Genomic DNA, 14,926 nt, shown 5'->3' with positions numbered 1-14,926 from the left:
TTGTGTTTTTCTTTGTTAATTTCAAACTAAAGTTTCTTACAAGCTCAGCAGAGAGGTGGGCAATTTGCAGCTCCATTTCTGTAGGTAGAAAACAGTGGCTGCTGGAGAAATGGGTTAAACCTCTTTCTAATTGAGCAGCAGATGGAGCGTTGTTTTATTTAAATGGAAGAAGAGTCATCAAGGATTTGGGACATTTTGTAGAACAGCAGTATGTTTTTGTTCAACAACCTCTGTTTTTTTGTTGTTGTTTTTTTTTTAAATAATCTCAAGGTATGTATTTTTTTTAATGAAAAAATGACATACTGCAAAAATGATCCACTTTTGGTTTTTGTGTTCATGAAACACAAAGTGACGAAGGATAATGTTCTAAGACGGGAAAACAAAAATATGTCATTTAGATAGATATAAACTGAAATATACATAAATCTATAAAACCTAAAATAATTTATCGTCGACTATAGTCTGTAAACAGGTGTGTTTCTCACACTTAAAACAGCCCAGGATGAAAACTACAGACCGCTTTCAATTCTGCCCTTACTGTTGAAAATACTTGAACACAAAGACATTAATAAAGTGACCTGTCCAGAAACAATCTGTTTGACCCAAATTACTCTGGCTTTAAATAGGGCCACTCTACGGAGACTTCACATCTGTCAGTAACCGAAGCTCTATGTTTAGCTAAAGCTGCTGGTCCGTCCTCAGTTCTTTTGCTGCTATACCTGTCAGCTGGCTTTGAACCAGTTAACATTCGTCCTGTCTATGCTCCCTCAACTTGACATCTCAGGATCTGTCCTCTGCTGGTTTGAGTCCTACCCTTCATGGAGATCTTTAGAGAGTCTCGGAGGGAAATAGTGTCTAAAGTTCATCATTTATCCTCAGGGCTGCCTCAGTGCTCTGCCTCCTTCTCTTCCCAATATAGACACCCCTCACTTGGTGCAATCATCAGCTCTCATGGTTTCTCATACCATTCCTATGCTGAAGATTGCCCAACTCTTCCTGTCATCATTACATCAAATGTCAGCGAGAATTTCGCCATGTCTTGTTGATATCTTTAAATGGATCATGGATCATGATGTTGCTGACGATGATGATGACGATGGTCAGAATGGTTTTGATGCTGATAAGAACTCACATGAGCAGCTGTCGATGTTGTTGATGATGACTAACTTTGATATTTCTTTAAAAAGAAAAATCCTCACTGATACTGACTGAACTGTTGTTTTTTTTTTTTTTTTTTTTCCCCTCTTGTACCGCTACGGACAAAAGCATCTCCCAAATAAGTTGAAGAATTGTAGCTGTGCTAATTTTAGGCAAAAAACCTGACACAAATGAAGAAGCATTACTTTTAAAATGTAGTTACGGAGTGTGATATATCACACACTCTGTCGAAGCCATCACAGTGTACAGAATGTCTGTCTTGACCTAGTCACTCCTAAAATGAATCATCTGTTTTTATGAATAAAATAGATGAGCCGCTGCCTGACACCTACAACACCTGCTGGAACAAACATGGAGCTCGTCGTCCACAGAAAGCTCTGTCTCACTCGAGAGTCTCTTTTTAGTCAATTAAAGCCATAAAATGAAACACACTGGACTTGATAACACAAGTGTGAAACCATACACACCGCAAATGGTCTGATGATTTCTTTTTTATAGATGGTGATAATAAATAATAGCCTGGCAATAAACAGTGGATGTGTTGTGAGAGAGTGTTGTGGTTACAGTTGGAGGCAGGGGAATTTTTATGTTAGCCGATAAGAAAATAATCAGCATCATTATTTCTCCTAAAATAAAACAGGGAAATTATCCTCCGGGATGATGATACAAGTTGAAAGCCCTGATATGGTTTTATGTGTTTGCTTTTTTTAGCTTGTTTGTTTAGCAGTCAACCAAAAATATGTTTCTCAGATTTGGATTGATTCACAATACAAAATGTTTTCTTTTGCAGCTGACTTCTTTTATGGAGTGGTGGGGAAGGTCCAGTCCCCCACCCTGATCAGATCAAACCCACAGGTGACCGAGCTGCAGCCATGAGCACAACAGGAAAGGTCAGCGGGCTCAAACCGCCCACCAAGATAGCCCGGCCCACTGGGGTGCCAGGGAAAACGTCTCCATCGTCTGGTAAGACATCATTGAAACAACTTAAAGTGCTGTTATGTTGTTTAAAGTCGCTCTTAAACCACTTACTTCAGAAGTTGTGATTGGTCATTTTATCCTCACTTTCCATTCAAGCTGCTTTAAATCTTTTTTTTGTTAATCATGTGCTCATTTCTTGTTTGATGTTAAGCTCTTTCTTACTTGATTTTGGAAATGTGCTACATTACTTAACTTAGTGTTATCAATATCATTATGTAATACATCAGATAACATTTAAGTGAAGGATGCTATGAGTGTTTCAACTTTTCATTGAAGAAGAGTTTAAAGCTAATGAATGTAGCATTAGCGGTCTTATCATGCCAGGTGAAGGACGCTCCTAAACAGGGTACAAATGGAAATGAGCCCATAAACAAGGAATCGAATGCAAACATGATGCAAAGCAGGATTATAGGTTGCGGTGTTTGCACTGAGAAGCCGTTCAGACCTGTCTTAACAACCTGGCTGTTGACGTGATCACAAAAGCTCATACATATTCAGTCAGATAAGGCCTGCTGAAGTGAATCGATGGCACGCACCTCGTCGTGGACATCAACAGTGTAGTGGGAATGTAAAAACACAAATGAGTACGATTCGTATTGTGCAAAGACACGTCCTCCACGTGCACGTTGTACTTCGAGCAGCGTCCACAATATACCTGAAGAACAGTTTATTAAGAACGGTCGAATCTTGAGTGAAATAATTGTCTGTAAAAGTTACACAAATGGAGTTTGCAATGAGGTCATTTTTTTGATAAAGATGTTTAAAAAAAACTGCTTCCTTCCATCATAATTTTCTATTATGACAAAAATTGTAACTATCATTATTTAATCTGTGTTAGAACCAGACAAAGCACTGAGAGAAACAGCTACTGCCATCACACTGGCTTTGAATAATACTAGTGTCATTTCATAACCCAGCTTTTGATTGATGTTTAATGACATGTATGATACTGTATATGTTGATTGTCTATACAGGTAATCAGAAGCCGGTTCCTCCTGTGACCTCCCCTACCCAGGATGACTTTAAAGTCGGAGAGAGGGTCTGGGTCAACGGCAACAAGCCCGGCTACGTGCAGTTCATCGGGGGGACTCAGTTTGCTCCCGGGCAGTGGGCGGGGATTGTGTTGGACGAGCATATAGGGAAGAACGATGGCTCTGTGGCGGGGGTCCGGTATTTTCAGTGTGAGGATGGGAGGGGGATTTTCACACGGCCTTCAAAGCTCTCCAAAACTGCGTTGCCTGAAAGGGAGGCTAACGGAGGGCAGGCCAGTCCAGCACCAGGAGCCGCTACATCTGCAACCAGCGAGCCTGCACCTGCTGGGACGACTTCAGCTGGTAAACACGGACAGCACCTGTGTGTGTGGTTTTTTTTTTTTTTGATTAGCTCTGAAATCTTTCCTCATAAAACGTTTTGTTTGTTCAGCTCAGGGCAGCGGCATCAAGACGGCACTTCAGAGAATTCACGTTCAGTCCAGCGAGTCAGTGTCGAACCTCTCGGACACAGAATCCATGAAGAAGAACAAGAGAGAGCTGAGGCTGGGAGACCGCGTGCTGGTAGGAAGCTCAGTGTTGGGGGGAAAAAAAATGGTATACTCGAACAAATACACACACACTCACCGCTTGTCAACAAGGAAGGACACAGGGTTGATAAAAAAGAAACTTCAAAATAAGATGGAACAAATGTGCAGTGTGCAAAAACAAGAAGGAACTTTTTGCTTGAGGATGTTTCTACCTTCGCTGTATGTGATATGGAAAGTCCTTTGCTTAGTGAGCTCCCATGTTGAAAACTTTAAACTGTTTCTTTTTTTTTTACTGCTCGACATGTAAGAGATACTTTCCTGTTGATGATGTCTCTCTCTATCTCTCTTGTAGATGGTTAAGAAGACCGATCAATGACTTTTTCTTTCATTTGAGAAGAACTTCCTTCCTCTGCTCAGTTTACTGGCAGATCATAGCAGTTCTTAATCAAACTAAACTTTGCAATAAGCTTAGTGGATTTGATACAAATCAGTCATTGAAATCACATCCTATTCAGAATTCTTTTGAAAATTCATAGATACCAGACTTTTAGTAACTCCTCATACACAAAGGGGCAAGTTTAATTATGTAAAGAAAAAATTGAAACAGCAAATCTACAATAGTTTGATGCTTTGTGTGTGTGTGTGTGTGTGTGTGTGTGTGTGTGTGTGTGTGTGTGCGCACAGGTGGGTGGCACAAAAGCAGGAGTGGTGCGATTTCTGGGAGAGACAGACTTTGCGAAAGGGGACTGGTGCGGAGTGGAACTGGATGAACCACTGGGAAAGAATGACGGAGCTGTGGCAGGGACCAGGTAAACAACACGGACAACGATCCCTTACATAACATCTGTTTAACTACAAGCCTTAAAAAGAGATAGTTCCTCTACCAGCTGACGTTTCAGTCCATGCAATCCGTTTTCCCTCTCAGATATTTCCAGTGCTTGCCCAGATACGGCCTGTTTGCTCCGGTCCACAAGGTGACACGTATCGGCTTCCCCTGCACCACGCCGACCAAGGCCAAGAGCTCCCGGAGGAGGTCCACCCTGAAGAGGAGCCCGAGTGCCTCCTCCATCAGCTCAATCAGCTCCACCACCTCCTCCATCAGCGGCAAACCCAGCCGAGCTGGACTGGCAAGTGTTACTCTGACGAAACCAACAAACCACCCTGCAACAAAACTCACTGCCTTTTCTTTGAATTTTCAGTTTATTATGATATTATGATAAGAAGTATTTTCTCCTCGTTATACTTGGTAAAGATCGCTGGCTAAGATGATCAGATAGAATATACACATTTAAATCAGAATGTATCTGGGGTTTTTTTTTTTTCCAGCTGACAGAGACGTCTGCTCGATACGCCCGTAAGATCTCTGGCACCACAGCCCTCCAGGAGGCTCTGAAGGAGAAGCAGCAGCACATCGAGCAGCTGCTGGTGGAGAGGGACCTGGAGAGGTGTGAGGTCGCCAAGGCAACGAGCCACGCGGGAGAGGTGCAGCTGGAGCTGGTGCAGCTGAGGAAAGGACGGGATCAGGTTAGATGCAATTCAATCAAGAAAACAGGCAAAATGATGACTTTCCTCCTTTTATGGATATAGAAAATGATTTGATAAAGTTTTAATACATTTTCATCTAAACCTTTTTATTTTTCTTCCACGTGACTCAAACTTCTTATATTACTACTCTCTGATTGGGAATAGTGATCCTGTTTTGTGTGATAACACCTTCTAAGACTTATAAGAATACATCAGGTTTCAAACACCTGTGAGTTTGTTTGGATGTATACAGTGTAAAATATAACAAGTCCTCCTGCTTGAACTTCTGCTGAGCTCCTTTTGTGAACAAGTAATAATTAATTTCTATCAACAGGACACAATAATGAGCTTTATCTCTAAGAGTCACAGAAGGGTTAAATGTCTCAGGACAAATCAAGAAGTTTGAGCCTTTTTTTTTTTTTTACCAGAGACACATTTTGATTTAACAGCATTTTGAAAATAACGTCCTCATTTAGTAACAAAAACAAATCACAGAAGTGTTGGTGATTGCAACTTCTTTGTGTGTGTGTGTGTGTGTTTTCTCTTACAGTATACAATCGAGATGGAGGCGAAGTTGGATCAGCTGCGTTCGCTGGTGGAGGCAGCCGACCGAGAGAAAGTGGAGCTGCTCAACCAGCTCGAGGAGGAGAAGAGGTGGGTGTTCTGTCTTCACCGGCACATGATGCTACTGTTTAAAGGCTTCAGAGGTAAAAGCAGAGGATCGCTGGTCTGGAAAAGTTTTTTAAGGAAGTACTCATGTCTTTTATTGAAAGGTAGAATTATACAAATCATTATTTGTTTCTTGTTGGGTTGGTAAGATACTTTATCTGAAATGTTTCCAATGATTTTAAACTCAAAACAAGAGTAATTCAAGTGATCGCTGCATTTCATTTAGTCGCCTGTCATCAGGAGGAACACAGAAAACGTGAGATGATGTGTGTGAGAGCGAGGAGGGAAGCTGGCCTGCTGTGAACTGCAGCTAAAGCAACTTGTGGGTTTTTCTTCAGAATGAAATGACTTAACCTGAATGAACATCATTTCTGCCTGAGTCCAATTAGATATATTACTTACTGTATCGTCAAAGATGGTTGTTCAATCAATGAACAAAAACTCCCATGATCCCTCACTTCTTCGCACCATCATCAAACTGCCACATTTGATATTTTTTGGACCGCTTTGTCTGAACGAGGTTAACTAAAGTTCAACATTTCAAATATTTCAACCGCCATCGTTTGACTTTAACCAACCAATGGATCTACACGTCTACTGGAGACTACAACAAGTGTATTTCATATACTCTGTTGTTAAAGTGAAAGTCTGTCTTCAGGGAGAAAAAATACATCTTTAGCTCTCAGTCGGTGGCTAAAGTTTAAGCTGTCACATAAATCTAATCAAGTGAGAAAAAAAAAAAAGATTGAGAGTAGAAGTAGACATGTGAGTGCAGAAATAATATAGACCTGTCTCCTACTAGAACCTTCTGATAGAGAAGTTGTAGATGTACTCAGCTACTGTCTTAATATGAACAGTAGACAGACTTTCAAATTGTCCCTGTTTGACAGGAAAGTGGAGGATCTGCAGTTCAGTGTGGAAGAAGCGTGCATCACCAAAGGAGACCTGGAGGTAACTTGTGTTATATAATCCGGTCCTCAATTAAACATAATACCCTCACTCACTGCAGCTATTGACCTCGCACATGTCAGGCCAATGTTTGAATGACTTTCATGTTTGAATAATTCACTGACTAAATGTAAAGTTGATTCGGTTCTTATTGAAGTTTCACCGGCGTCAGACCGCTGAGGATTCGCCCATCCTGACACTCTGAGGAGAAATCAAGTCTGTGCTCTTGGTCTGTATAGTTGTTCAGCCCAGGTTCACGGATAATGTGACTTTAAAATCTAATCTTAAACACCTCGTTGTCGTCACTGCAATGACTACAAACAGATTCTAATGTATTTTTCTGTTTTATTTAAATACCCAAAGAAAGACACAAATGGGAAGTGACAAATAGTGATTCAAATACAAGAATAAAGGAAACGAGTGAAAAGGGAAAGGAAATAAGCATTTCAATTTCATTTTTTTTTATTAGTAGACAAAGAGTGGTTGAACTTTGGGGAATGTAGCAGCAAATAAAAAGTTTTTAAGATCCGAGAAGGCCCAAATTTGAAAAATAATATGATGTTCAGTCAGATATTTCCTTCATCCAGTATCTTCTGCTCTGGTTGATGATGGCTTTAGGTCATCACATCTGGCTAACCCATGGCACAGTTAAAGATGTGCAGCTGGACACAGATCCCAAAGTTGAACCTGTGCACCTCTCTGGTCGTGTCTTTCAAAAACTTGAGTCATGCAGAAAATATAGGGGGGGGGAAAAGAATCCTCTTGACGTTTAAAGCCAGCATTATGTGTGATGAAGTTCGAGCCCGGCTTTAGTCTTTCTTAAAACCTAAACGTCGTCGACCTTGAACCCTCCAGTCTGTGAGTTCTTAACGTAAACCCGAGCTTGTCTTTTTTGCTTTGACTCGTCCCGTGGAAACATCATCTTTACTGACTTTGAAAACCTGAAGATTGTCCTCTAACTTGCATAACTGCTTTCAAACGTCTTCTGAAGATTAAGAGCCCATGATTGAATCAATCATCCTGTCCCCCCGTGCACTCTCTGAATCATTCATTTGTGTGCTTGCTCATCTTCTTTCTTCCGGCTTATGTTATTTCTTCAGTCATTCTAAATTCACTCACTCTTACCTTCTGATTTTTCAACCATCTGCAGCACTTATCTTCCCATCCTCTTTTCCTCTTTTCAACCACGCTCCTCGATTTGAGCTGTGGTTTTTTTTTCTTTTTCTTTTCGCCTTGCCTTCAGTCTTTTATACCCTTTCATCTTCCTCTTTTGTGTGCATCTTTATCCCTCTTCAGAGGAATTACCGCCTAAATTAGCTTCCTGTAATTCCTGGATTACAAGCAAACAAAGTGCAATTAGAAGAGAAATACAAGTTTCTGAGCTTCAGAAGGAGATTATTTCTAAGAATGAACTCTCTAATTCATCAGAGAAATCTTCCTCCTTTGTCCACAACCAGCTGATATACATGAAACAGAACCTTCTTACTCTCTAGCCTTCTCTTTAAAGTGTTTTTTTTTCTCTGTGCTTGGCACAAAGCTGGCATGTCAGTGTTGCATTGCTGTTTGTTGTCCTTCTCTTCCTGCTCTCTCTTACTAACAGACGCAGACCAGGCTGGAGCATGCCCACATAAAGGAGCTCGAGCAGAGCCTGCTCTTTGAAAAGACCAAAGCTGAAAAACTCCAGAGGGATTTAGAGGACACTAGGGTAATGCCAGCAGTCCCAGGATGAGTGATGTGCTTTCCCCCACTCCGATTCGTAATGATGCACAGAATATGTTGAAGGAACCACAGCAATGCAAATAGTCAGACTTATCAACACCTGCAAAGCGGGACTTTTACATTTCACTGGGCTTGAGCTTTTCTTATCGTGCAGGTCTATCTCTGAAGGTTCTGCATGTTTGCATGGTGCTTTTTTTTTTTTTTTTTAGAAGATAGACGTTTGCTTCTTCTGCTTATGAAGATGTCGCCCTTCATGTTGCTTCAACAACAAAAAAACTCAGGAAAAGACCAAAACCAAAATACTGCACAGTAAATACTTGTAATTTCTCCACTTTGTCATTTGGCCTCAAAGCCATTGCTTCAAAAAATGATTGTTGAAAATAAAACATAATGAGTGTCATAGAAAAGGGCATTAATAAGTTTCTCATGCTGTTGAAGTTTTTATTAACTGATTTTTAGACACTTCGGGATGGTCACCCTTGTGAAAGAGTTATTGATCTCAATGGCTTAATTACCTGGTTAAAAAAGATTAAATAAATTTTTTTTTTTAAATCCCCATTTTTTGTTTTTGTGAGTTTTAAAGCAGCAGCACGTCTAATAAGAACTGTTTGCAAACTAAACCGTGTTCAGACATTGGTGCCCATGATATGCTATTAAAGACTTTCAATGCTCCAAAGCTTAGAGGACATAGATTTGTCAGGCTGTGCACACATGTAATGGTTGTAAGTATATGCACTTATTTTTGATTTTGGTCTTTTTTTTGTGGTATTTGTTGACAAAAAGAAAAAGGGACAACACTGCTATGCGTTACCCTTTAACCAGAAGGTCCACGCTTTGACCGGTCTCTCAGGAGTCAAAGTCTCCCGAAGTAAGAATGTGAATATACCACCATATACCTGACACCACGTTCTCTCTCGTTTGTTACATTTTTTTCCCTTCTCCTCTTCTCGAATCCGTTTTTTTCAATAGACACAAAACATGACACATTTTTTTTTTCCCCCTTGTGGAAATGAGTCCTAAAGGACGGGCATCAGCAGTAGTGTAGTGGTGCCTAAAGAAGTGGGTATGCTCTTAATTTTCGCCCCCAATCTTTTTTTCAGTGGCTCTTCCATCAGAGGATTAACAGCCTCATTTATAAACAGTGAATTTTTGAAGCAGAAATTATTTAGGAATCATAAACCAATGGTTGATATGTTGATTTCATTGACATTTTAAGGATATTTTACACAGTGCTGTACTTTAACAGAGATCTGAGTACTTTAGGAACAGATTACTGCAGGTAAGATGATGTTTACTTCCTGCTGGGGTAAAAATAATTCAACAATGTGAGGGTGAAAAATGAGACAAAAGTCAACTTTGTTGTACATTACAAGAAGTAGATTTTTTTTCAGACCCCACAGTTATAACTCAGGCTCATTCCCCTCCTCTGTCTCTCTACAATGCCTTTCTCTCCACCCGCTCTGCCGCAGGTGGCCACGGTGTCAGAGCGCTCCAGGATCATGGAGCTGGAGAGGGAGGTGGCAGACCTCCAGCTCAGGCTGCGGGCGTCCAAGCAGAAGGAGGATGCTGGGTCTCTGTCCCAGCAGCAGATCAGCAGCCTGAAGGCCCAGGCGCAGTCCCAGGAGAAAAAAGTTTGTGGAAGAAAACTTTGCAAGCCTTGAGCGCTTGTTCAACTGATTAATTATTATAATAACACAACATAAGTTTATGGCAGGATGTGAAACCAGAAGACCTGGTGTCACGCCTATTAACAGCCCTTCTTAAACCTCTTGATTGAATAAATATAAGGTTATTCGTGTGTGTGTGTTTGTTAAAGCGACAAGGCTAATGTATAATTTATGGCTCTTCTCAGGTGTACTTGTGTGAACTGTACATTCTACACTGTTTGTCCTGAACAGATCAGTGAGCTGAGTGTCGACGTGGAGGGCAAACAGAAGGAGCTTCAGTCTCTGCAGCAAGATAAGAGCGACAGGGAACAGCAGCTGACCGAGCTGGTGAGAAAAGGATCAAACTGGGGTCGAACGGATCGAGGCCGCTCAATGTCTTGGCCGTTATTTGCTCCCGCTATCTGCTTTATCGATCAGTATGCAGCACTAATGATAATCAGGCACGAAGAAACCCATAAAAATGTTCTACTTGTTGCAGTTTACGCTTGTTTTGTCTGATTGTGGAGATGAGCCGCTAGCCCCTCCCCTTTCTAATGTGCCCTGCTGTATGCTGTATGCTCTCTCATACGGACAGAGCTCTCATCTGTCAACATTGGCTACAGATGATGTCTGTAGCCAATGTCAAGTCAAGTCTTGAACGATGTGATACAACTTTAACAATAGCATCCAGCTATAATCGAGCCAGCCGGAGCATCTTGTCTGGATAAAATCGAACGCTCATCCTGGGCTGCGTACAGTCTGTGCACATGTGGATGAAGTGTTTGCATTTGAAGCCCCCAGACTGCTTTAACCCCTGGTTTCAATGATATTCATATTTACAGACTAACTTATCCCCCGAGTAGGTCCATAGAAATGTGATTGGGTCTTATGTGGTCCTAATGCCGTCATGACTTAAACAGAACCCCAGGAGGCCTAATGAAACACAAGGCAGACATGTTGAGCATGTCTGCATATTTCCTTAATGAAGTGCATGTCCATGAGGGTCTAATTGTAGATTCCACGAGTCATGTTGTTTTTTACAGTTTTGCTCGTGGGCGTGCTGAAAGTGGCCTCGTTAAGAGAGGTATTTTATCCACAAAGCGTGCATGTTTTCAAGGCCTGGACATCATTTCAAGGTTAGCTAAAGGTAGAGGAATGTAACCATGTAGTCACGCTGATGTTTTTTTTTTCCCTCCTCAGAGACAAAAGCTGGAGACAGCTGAGGAGGAGAGCAAGAGGACGGCAAAGACCATGCAAGGTAAACCTATGAAATGTTTCTCAGCTTGTTTTGTTTTTGTCTTTTTTGAAATGGCGGATCTTTTCCTCCTCCGTTTCCAACATGACTCTAACAGCTGATGTTTTGTTTTGTTGTTGTTGTTGTCAGAATTGGAGGAGAGTTTGGAGAAGTCAAATAAGGATTACCAAACCCTGAAAGAGGAGAGTCAGAACAGAGAGGAAGAGCTGAAACAGGTGGGTCAACATAACCAAACATTAGGATTTTAAATGCAGGATATTTATTTCAGCATTTTCATTGACGTACTTCTACATAAACTTACATGAAAAAATAATTCACTGGTTTAACAAAATAGATTATGACTGCAAATTTCAGATCTTAGTTAAATCTTAAACTCCTTTATCCACTCGTTTTATTGTTTCGACATCCTCTCCTATTTTGTCTGATTACGCAGCAGGACATTTCTTTCCTGATTAAATAAAGGTTAAATAAAATGTAGATGTATCAGTCTGTGTACATTTACTGATTTTCACAGTGACACCTCTGTCTGTTTCAAGCTGTACAGATTTATATTTTGTAGTATTCTCAGGGGGAATTGATGAAAATGTCACGTTTACATATTATATAAAGTTTGGGCACTTTCAAGTGGGCTTCCCTTCTTTAATCCCTCCGTCTGTAATCTTGTCTTCTTTAGCGTTCTTTCATTAAGTCTTAGTGGAGCACTCCCGCTCTGAAGCTGACACTGTCCTCAGGCTGGATTTAATGTTGTTAAAACATTAATAACACACACATGCACTCTCATTTCCATTCGGGTTTTTTGAGTCCACGCAACATCTTTGATTCAAGCTGCCAAATGTGTCATTTGTCATTTAACAATCATTTGCTATAGTGAAATACTGAAACATAGGATGTGTTCGAGGATGAAACATGGTGTTTTAGAATAATACATAATACATTTTTTGTTGTTCAGAATACAGGAGGATCACAATTTTTCTGTATTAAACCTTTTTCCAAAAATACAGATTCAAATAAAATATTCCCAACAGTGCAGGAGGAATGAAAGACAGGCATGCACAGACTACATACACCCCTCTAATATCACAGAGACAAGCGACCCCTTACACCCACTTTCCCCTGTATTTTTAGCCCATGCCTTTCATTTTAAACCACATATCATTAAGAAGTTTAAGTTCTGGATTTGAAAGTATTCTAATAGACAGAAAATAGTGATATTTGATATATATGTCTTTGAGTTTAATTATCCCTGTTTGTGTCAAGGTGAAGCATCTGTAAAAGATTATTAGAATATTACTGTGGATGTTTTTTTCCTTACGGAATATTCTCTTTAATAATGGTATCAATTAATGTATCAATCAATCGACTAATCAATCAGGTTTTGTATAAAAGTACACTAGAACACATTCATGATTTTAATGGAATTAAAAGTTGACGGTGATCAAATGTAGGATGTTAAACTAGCTGCTGAAATACAACTATACCAGACTGATACTCTACTTTGTTTATAGAAAACAAGGCTTTGTCCCTGGATACTTAGAAGTACATTACGTATAATGTAAGTTGTGTGTTTGTGAGGAAAGGAAGATTTCAAGTGTACTTGGACACATTTAGTCCAGCTGTGTTGGCAAAAACAAGAAGTGCTTAAAGATCCTGTGAGGAGGGTTTATCTGGTTATGAAAGAGACTGAATGACTTTTTATGCTTCTTTATCACTTACAAAAGCAAACAAGACCATTAGAGAAGCAGATTTATTATTACTTCATGGTGATTTTATATCCTTGACTTTCCCTGCTGTGTGATTCTTGTTAGATGAGGCGGTTATTATTATCACACTGCCAACACAACCTTTTTAATAAAAGTCACTGTGAGGTACACGTTCGGCTTTTAAAATAACCATAGAAGGTTTTTTTGTCAGAAAGACAACTGTACTTACACATTTACAGGAAAGGGTCTTGATTTAATAAAACGTCCTGCTTTGTCCACAGGGGGCGCCAAAAATGACACAACCACAAGTTCCTCCCAGCAGCTTTCACTTATGTTACTTACCAAATCAACAGGGGTGAACATTTCCAGAATTACATATTCTGATCATTTCTGAACAAATTAAATCATTCATGTGTTGGATGAACACAATAAAACATACAAAGTTTTATATTTATAACGGAAACTTATCAAAAAATGGTGTAGTAGAAAAAAAAATACAGGCTGAGCCGTCGCCTGGAGTCACTCTTTCTAAATGTGAAAGACCCAAATGGAATATAAGCTTGCAGTCATAACAGAGCATTTTGTTCTCTTTTCCTGAAGTCAGAGGACACAAGCAAGCTAAAGGCGGACTGAGTTAAGAGCTTTCTTTTTTTAGAAAGATTGTGAGCCACCTCTGTCTGCTCTCTCCGATAAACTAATGGAGTGCTGCTTTTTAAATTAAAAAGGTCCTTTTGGGCTTCAGGCCTAAATTAGGAAGGATGTTGATGTTTTTAGCCTTTTGCTCTAAAAATTCTCTCATTACTTTTTTATATTAACAATGGATCAGATGAGTCTGTGTGCTTTGAAACAGACCATCAGGAAATATAAAGGATTTGGCCTTAAACTCATCATTTAGACACAAACATGTTTGGGTTTTGTGTACTTCGAATTAATGATACAAACTTTTCAAATTGTTTCATCAAATTGTGAAATATACGTAGATGCTTTTAGATTAATCAGAATCGTTATTGTGAGGACAGACTTTCACATGCTGTAGTTATCCCAAACACAGCAGAATTATTGTATACAAATTGGAATAATACCGAGGACCTGAGAGGAATTACATGAAAAATGAATGCTTTATCTTGTCATCATTACAACATTTTCATCATCACTTGCGTCCATGATCAAGGACAAAATGTTTTGAGAGTTATAGAAGAAGTTAGTTTATTCTCAGTAAACAAGCTTTAACCATTGAATATAGGGCTAAATATCGTTTTATGCTTACTCAGGCTACTGAAAAGTCAGACAAGACGGCGCTGATGCTTGAGCAGCTGATCAATGAGAAGAAGACGCTTGAGACGCAGGTGAGCACACGGAGAACGTGAGCGATTGTATTTAGCAGAAGACCAAAAAAACCCACTCTCCCCGAAGTCAACATGTCATTTATTTTCAGGAGCTGTATATTTTAAGGTCAATGCAGTGACGCTCACTGCTGCATCTCGATTGGTTTGTTGTTGTTCTTCTTTATTTTCTGATATTTCATTGCTAAAAGTCGTCATGAAGAAAAAACAAAACAAAAACAAAAACTCCACCCTTCACTCAGGCAGATAAAATCACCATTGACCTCAAGATGGCGCTGTAACAATCAAATTATGTTTTCATCGCCAACACGGCTAGAGTCAAAGAGTCACTTTCATCTTTTTCATCTCTCGATCCTCTTTGCTCTGATCGTCGCTCGCTTAGAAAACGCCACATTTGCAAGTCTTCATAAATTTCCTGAAATATCTTCTTTCTAGGAACGCGTCCCAAATAGTAAAGTCAATCGTAT

The 14,926-nt window shown here is 39.9% G+C and overlaps 1 protein-coding gene across 2 annotated transcripts in view; it reads left to right on the top strand.

The window, feature by feature from the left end:
* The window catches only part of clip1b (CAP-GLY domain containing linker protein 1b), a 33,709-nt gene that overhangs the window by 1,293 nt on the left and 17,490 nt on the right, over positions 1-14,926 (top strand). The window contains exons 2-15 of one of the 2 annotated variants that reach the window (XM_079365124.1): positions 1,949-2,121; positions 3,111-3,470; positions 3,559-3,689; positions 4,340-4,464; positions 4,581-4,782; positions 4,982-5,179; positions 5,730-5,833; positions 6,739-6,799; positions 8,397-8,501; positions 9,985-10,146; positions 10,414-10,509; positions 11,362-11,419; positions 11,546-11,631; positions 14,388-14,462. In XM_079365124.1, coding sequence (XP_079221250.1) covers positions 2,031-2,121; positions 3,111-3,470; positions 3,559-3,689; positions 4,340-4,464; positions 4,581-4,782; positions 4,982-5,179; positions 5,730-5,833; positions 6,739-6,799; positions 8,397-8,501; positions 9,985-10,146; positions 10,414-10,509; positions 11,362-11,419; positions 11,546-11,631; positions 14,388-14,462 — 1,854 coding nt within the window. In that variant the 5' untranslated portion in view covers positions 1,949-2,030. The remainder of the gene's footprint in view (positions 1-1,948; positions 2,122-3,110; positions 3,471-3,558; positions 3,690-4,339; positions 4,465-4,580; positions 4,783-4,981; positions 5,180-5,729; positions 5,834-6,738; positions 6,800-8,396; positions 8,502-9,984; positions 10,147-10,413; positions 10,510-11,361; positions 11,420-11,545; positions 11,632-14,387; positions 14,463-14,926) is intronic. The other variant, XM_079365125.1, reaches the window with a different exon arrangement.

This window comes from Symphodus melops (genome assembly GCF_947650265.1).
Source record: "Symphodus melops genome assembly, chromosome: 16".
NCBI lineage: Eukaryota > Metazoa > Chordata > Actinopteri > Labriformes > Labridae > Symphodus > Symphodus melops.
Note: the sequence above shows the minus strand (reverse complement) of the source record. Positions and strands in the feature narration are given on the sequence as shown.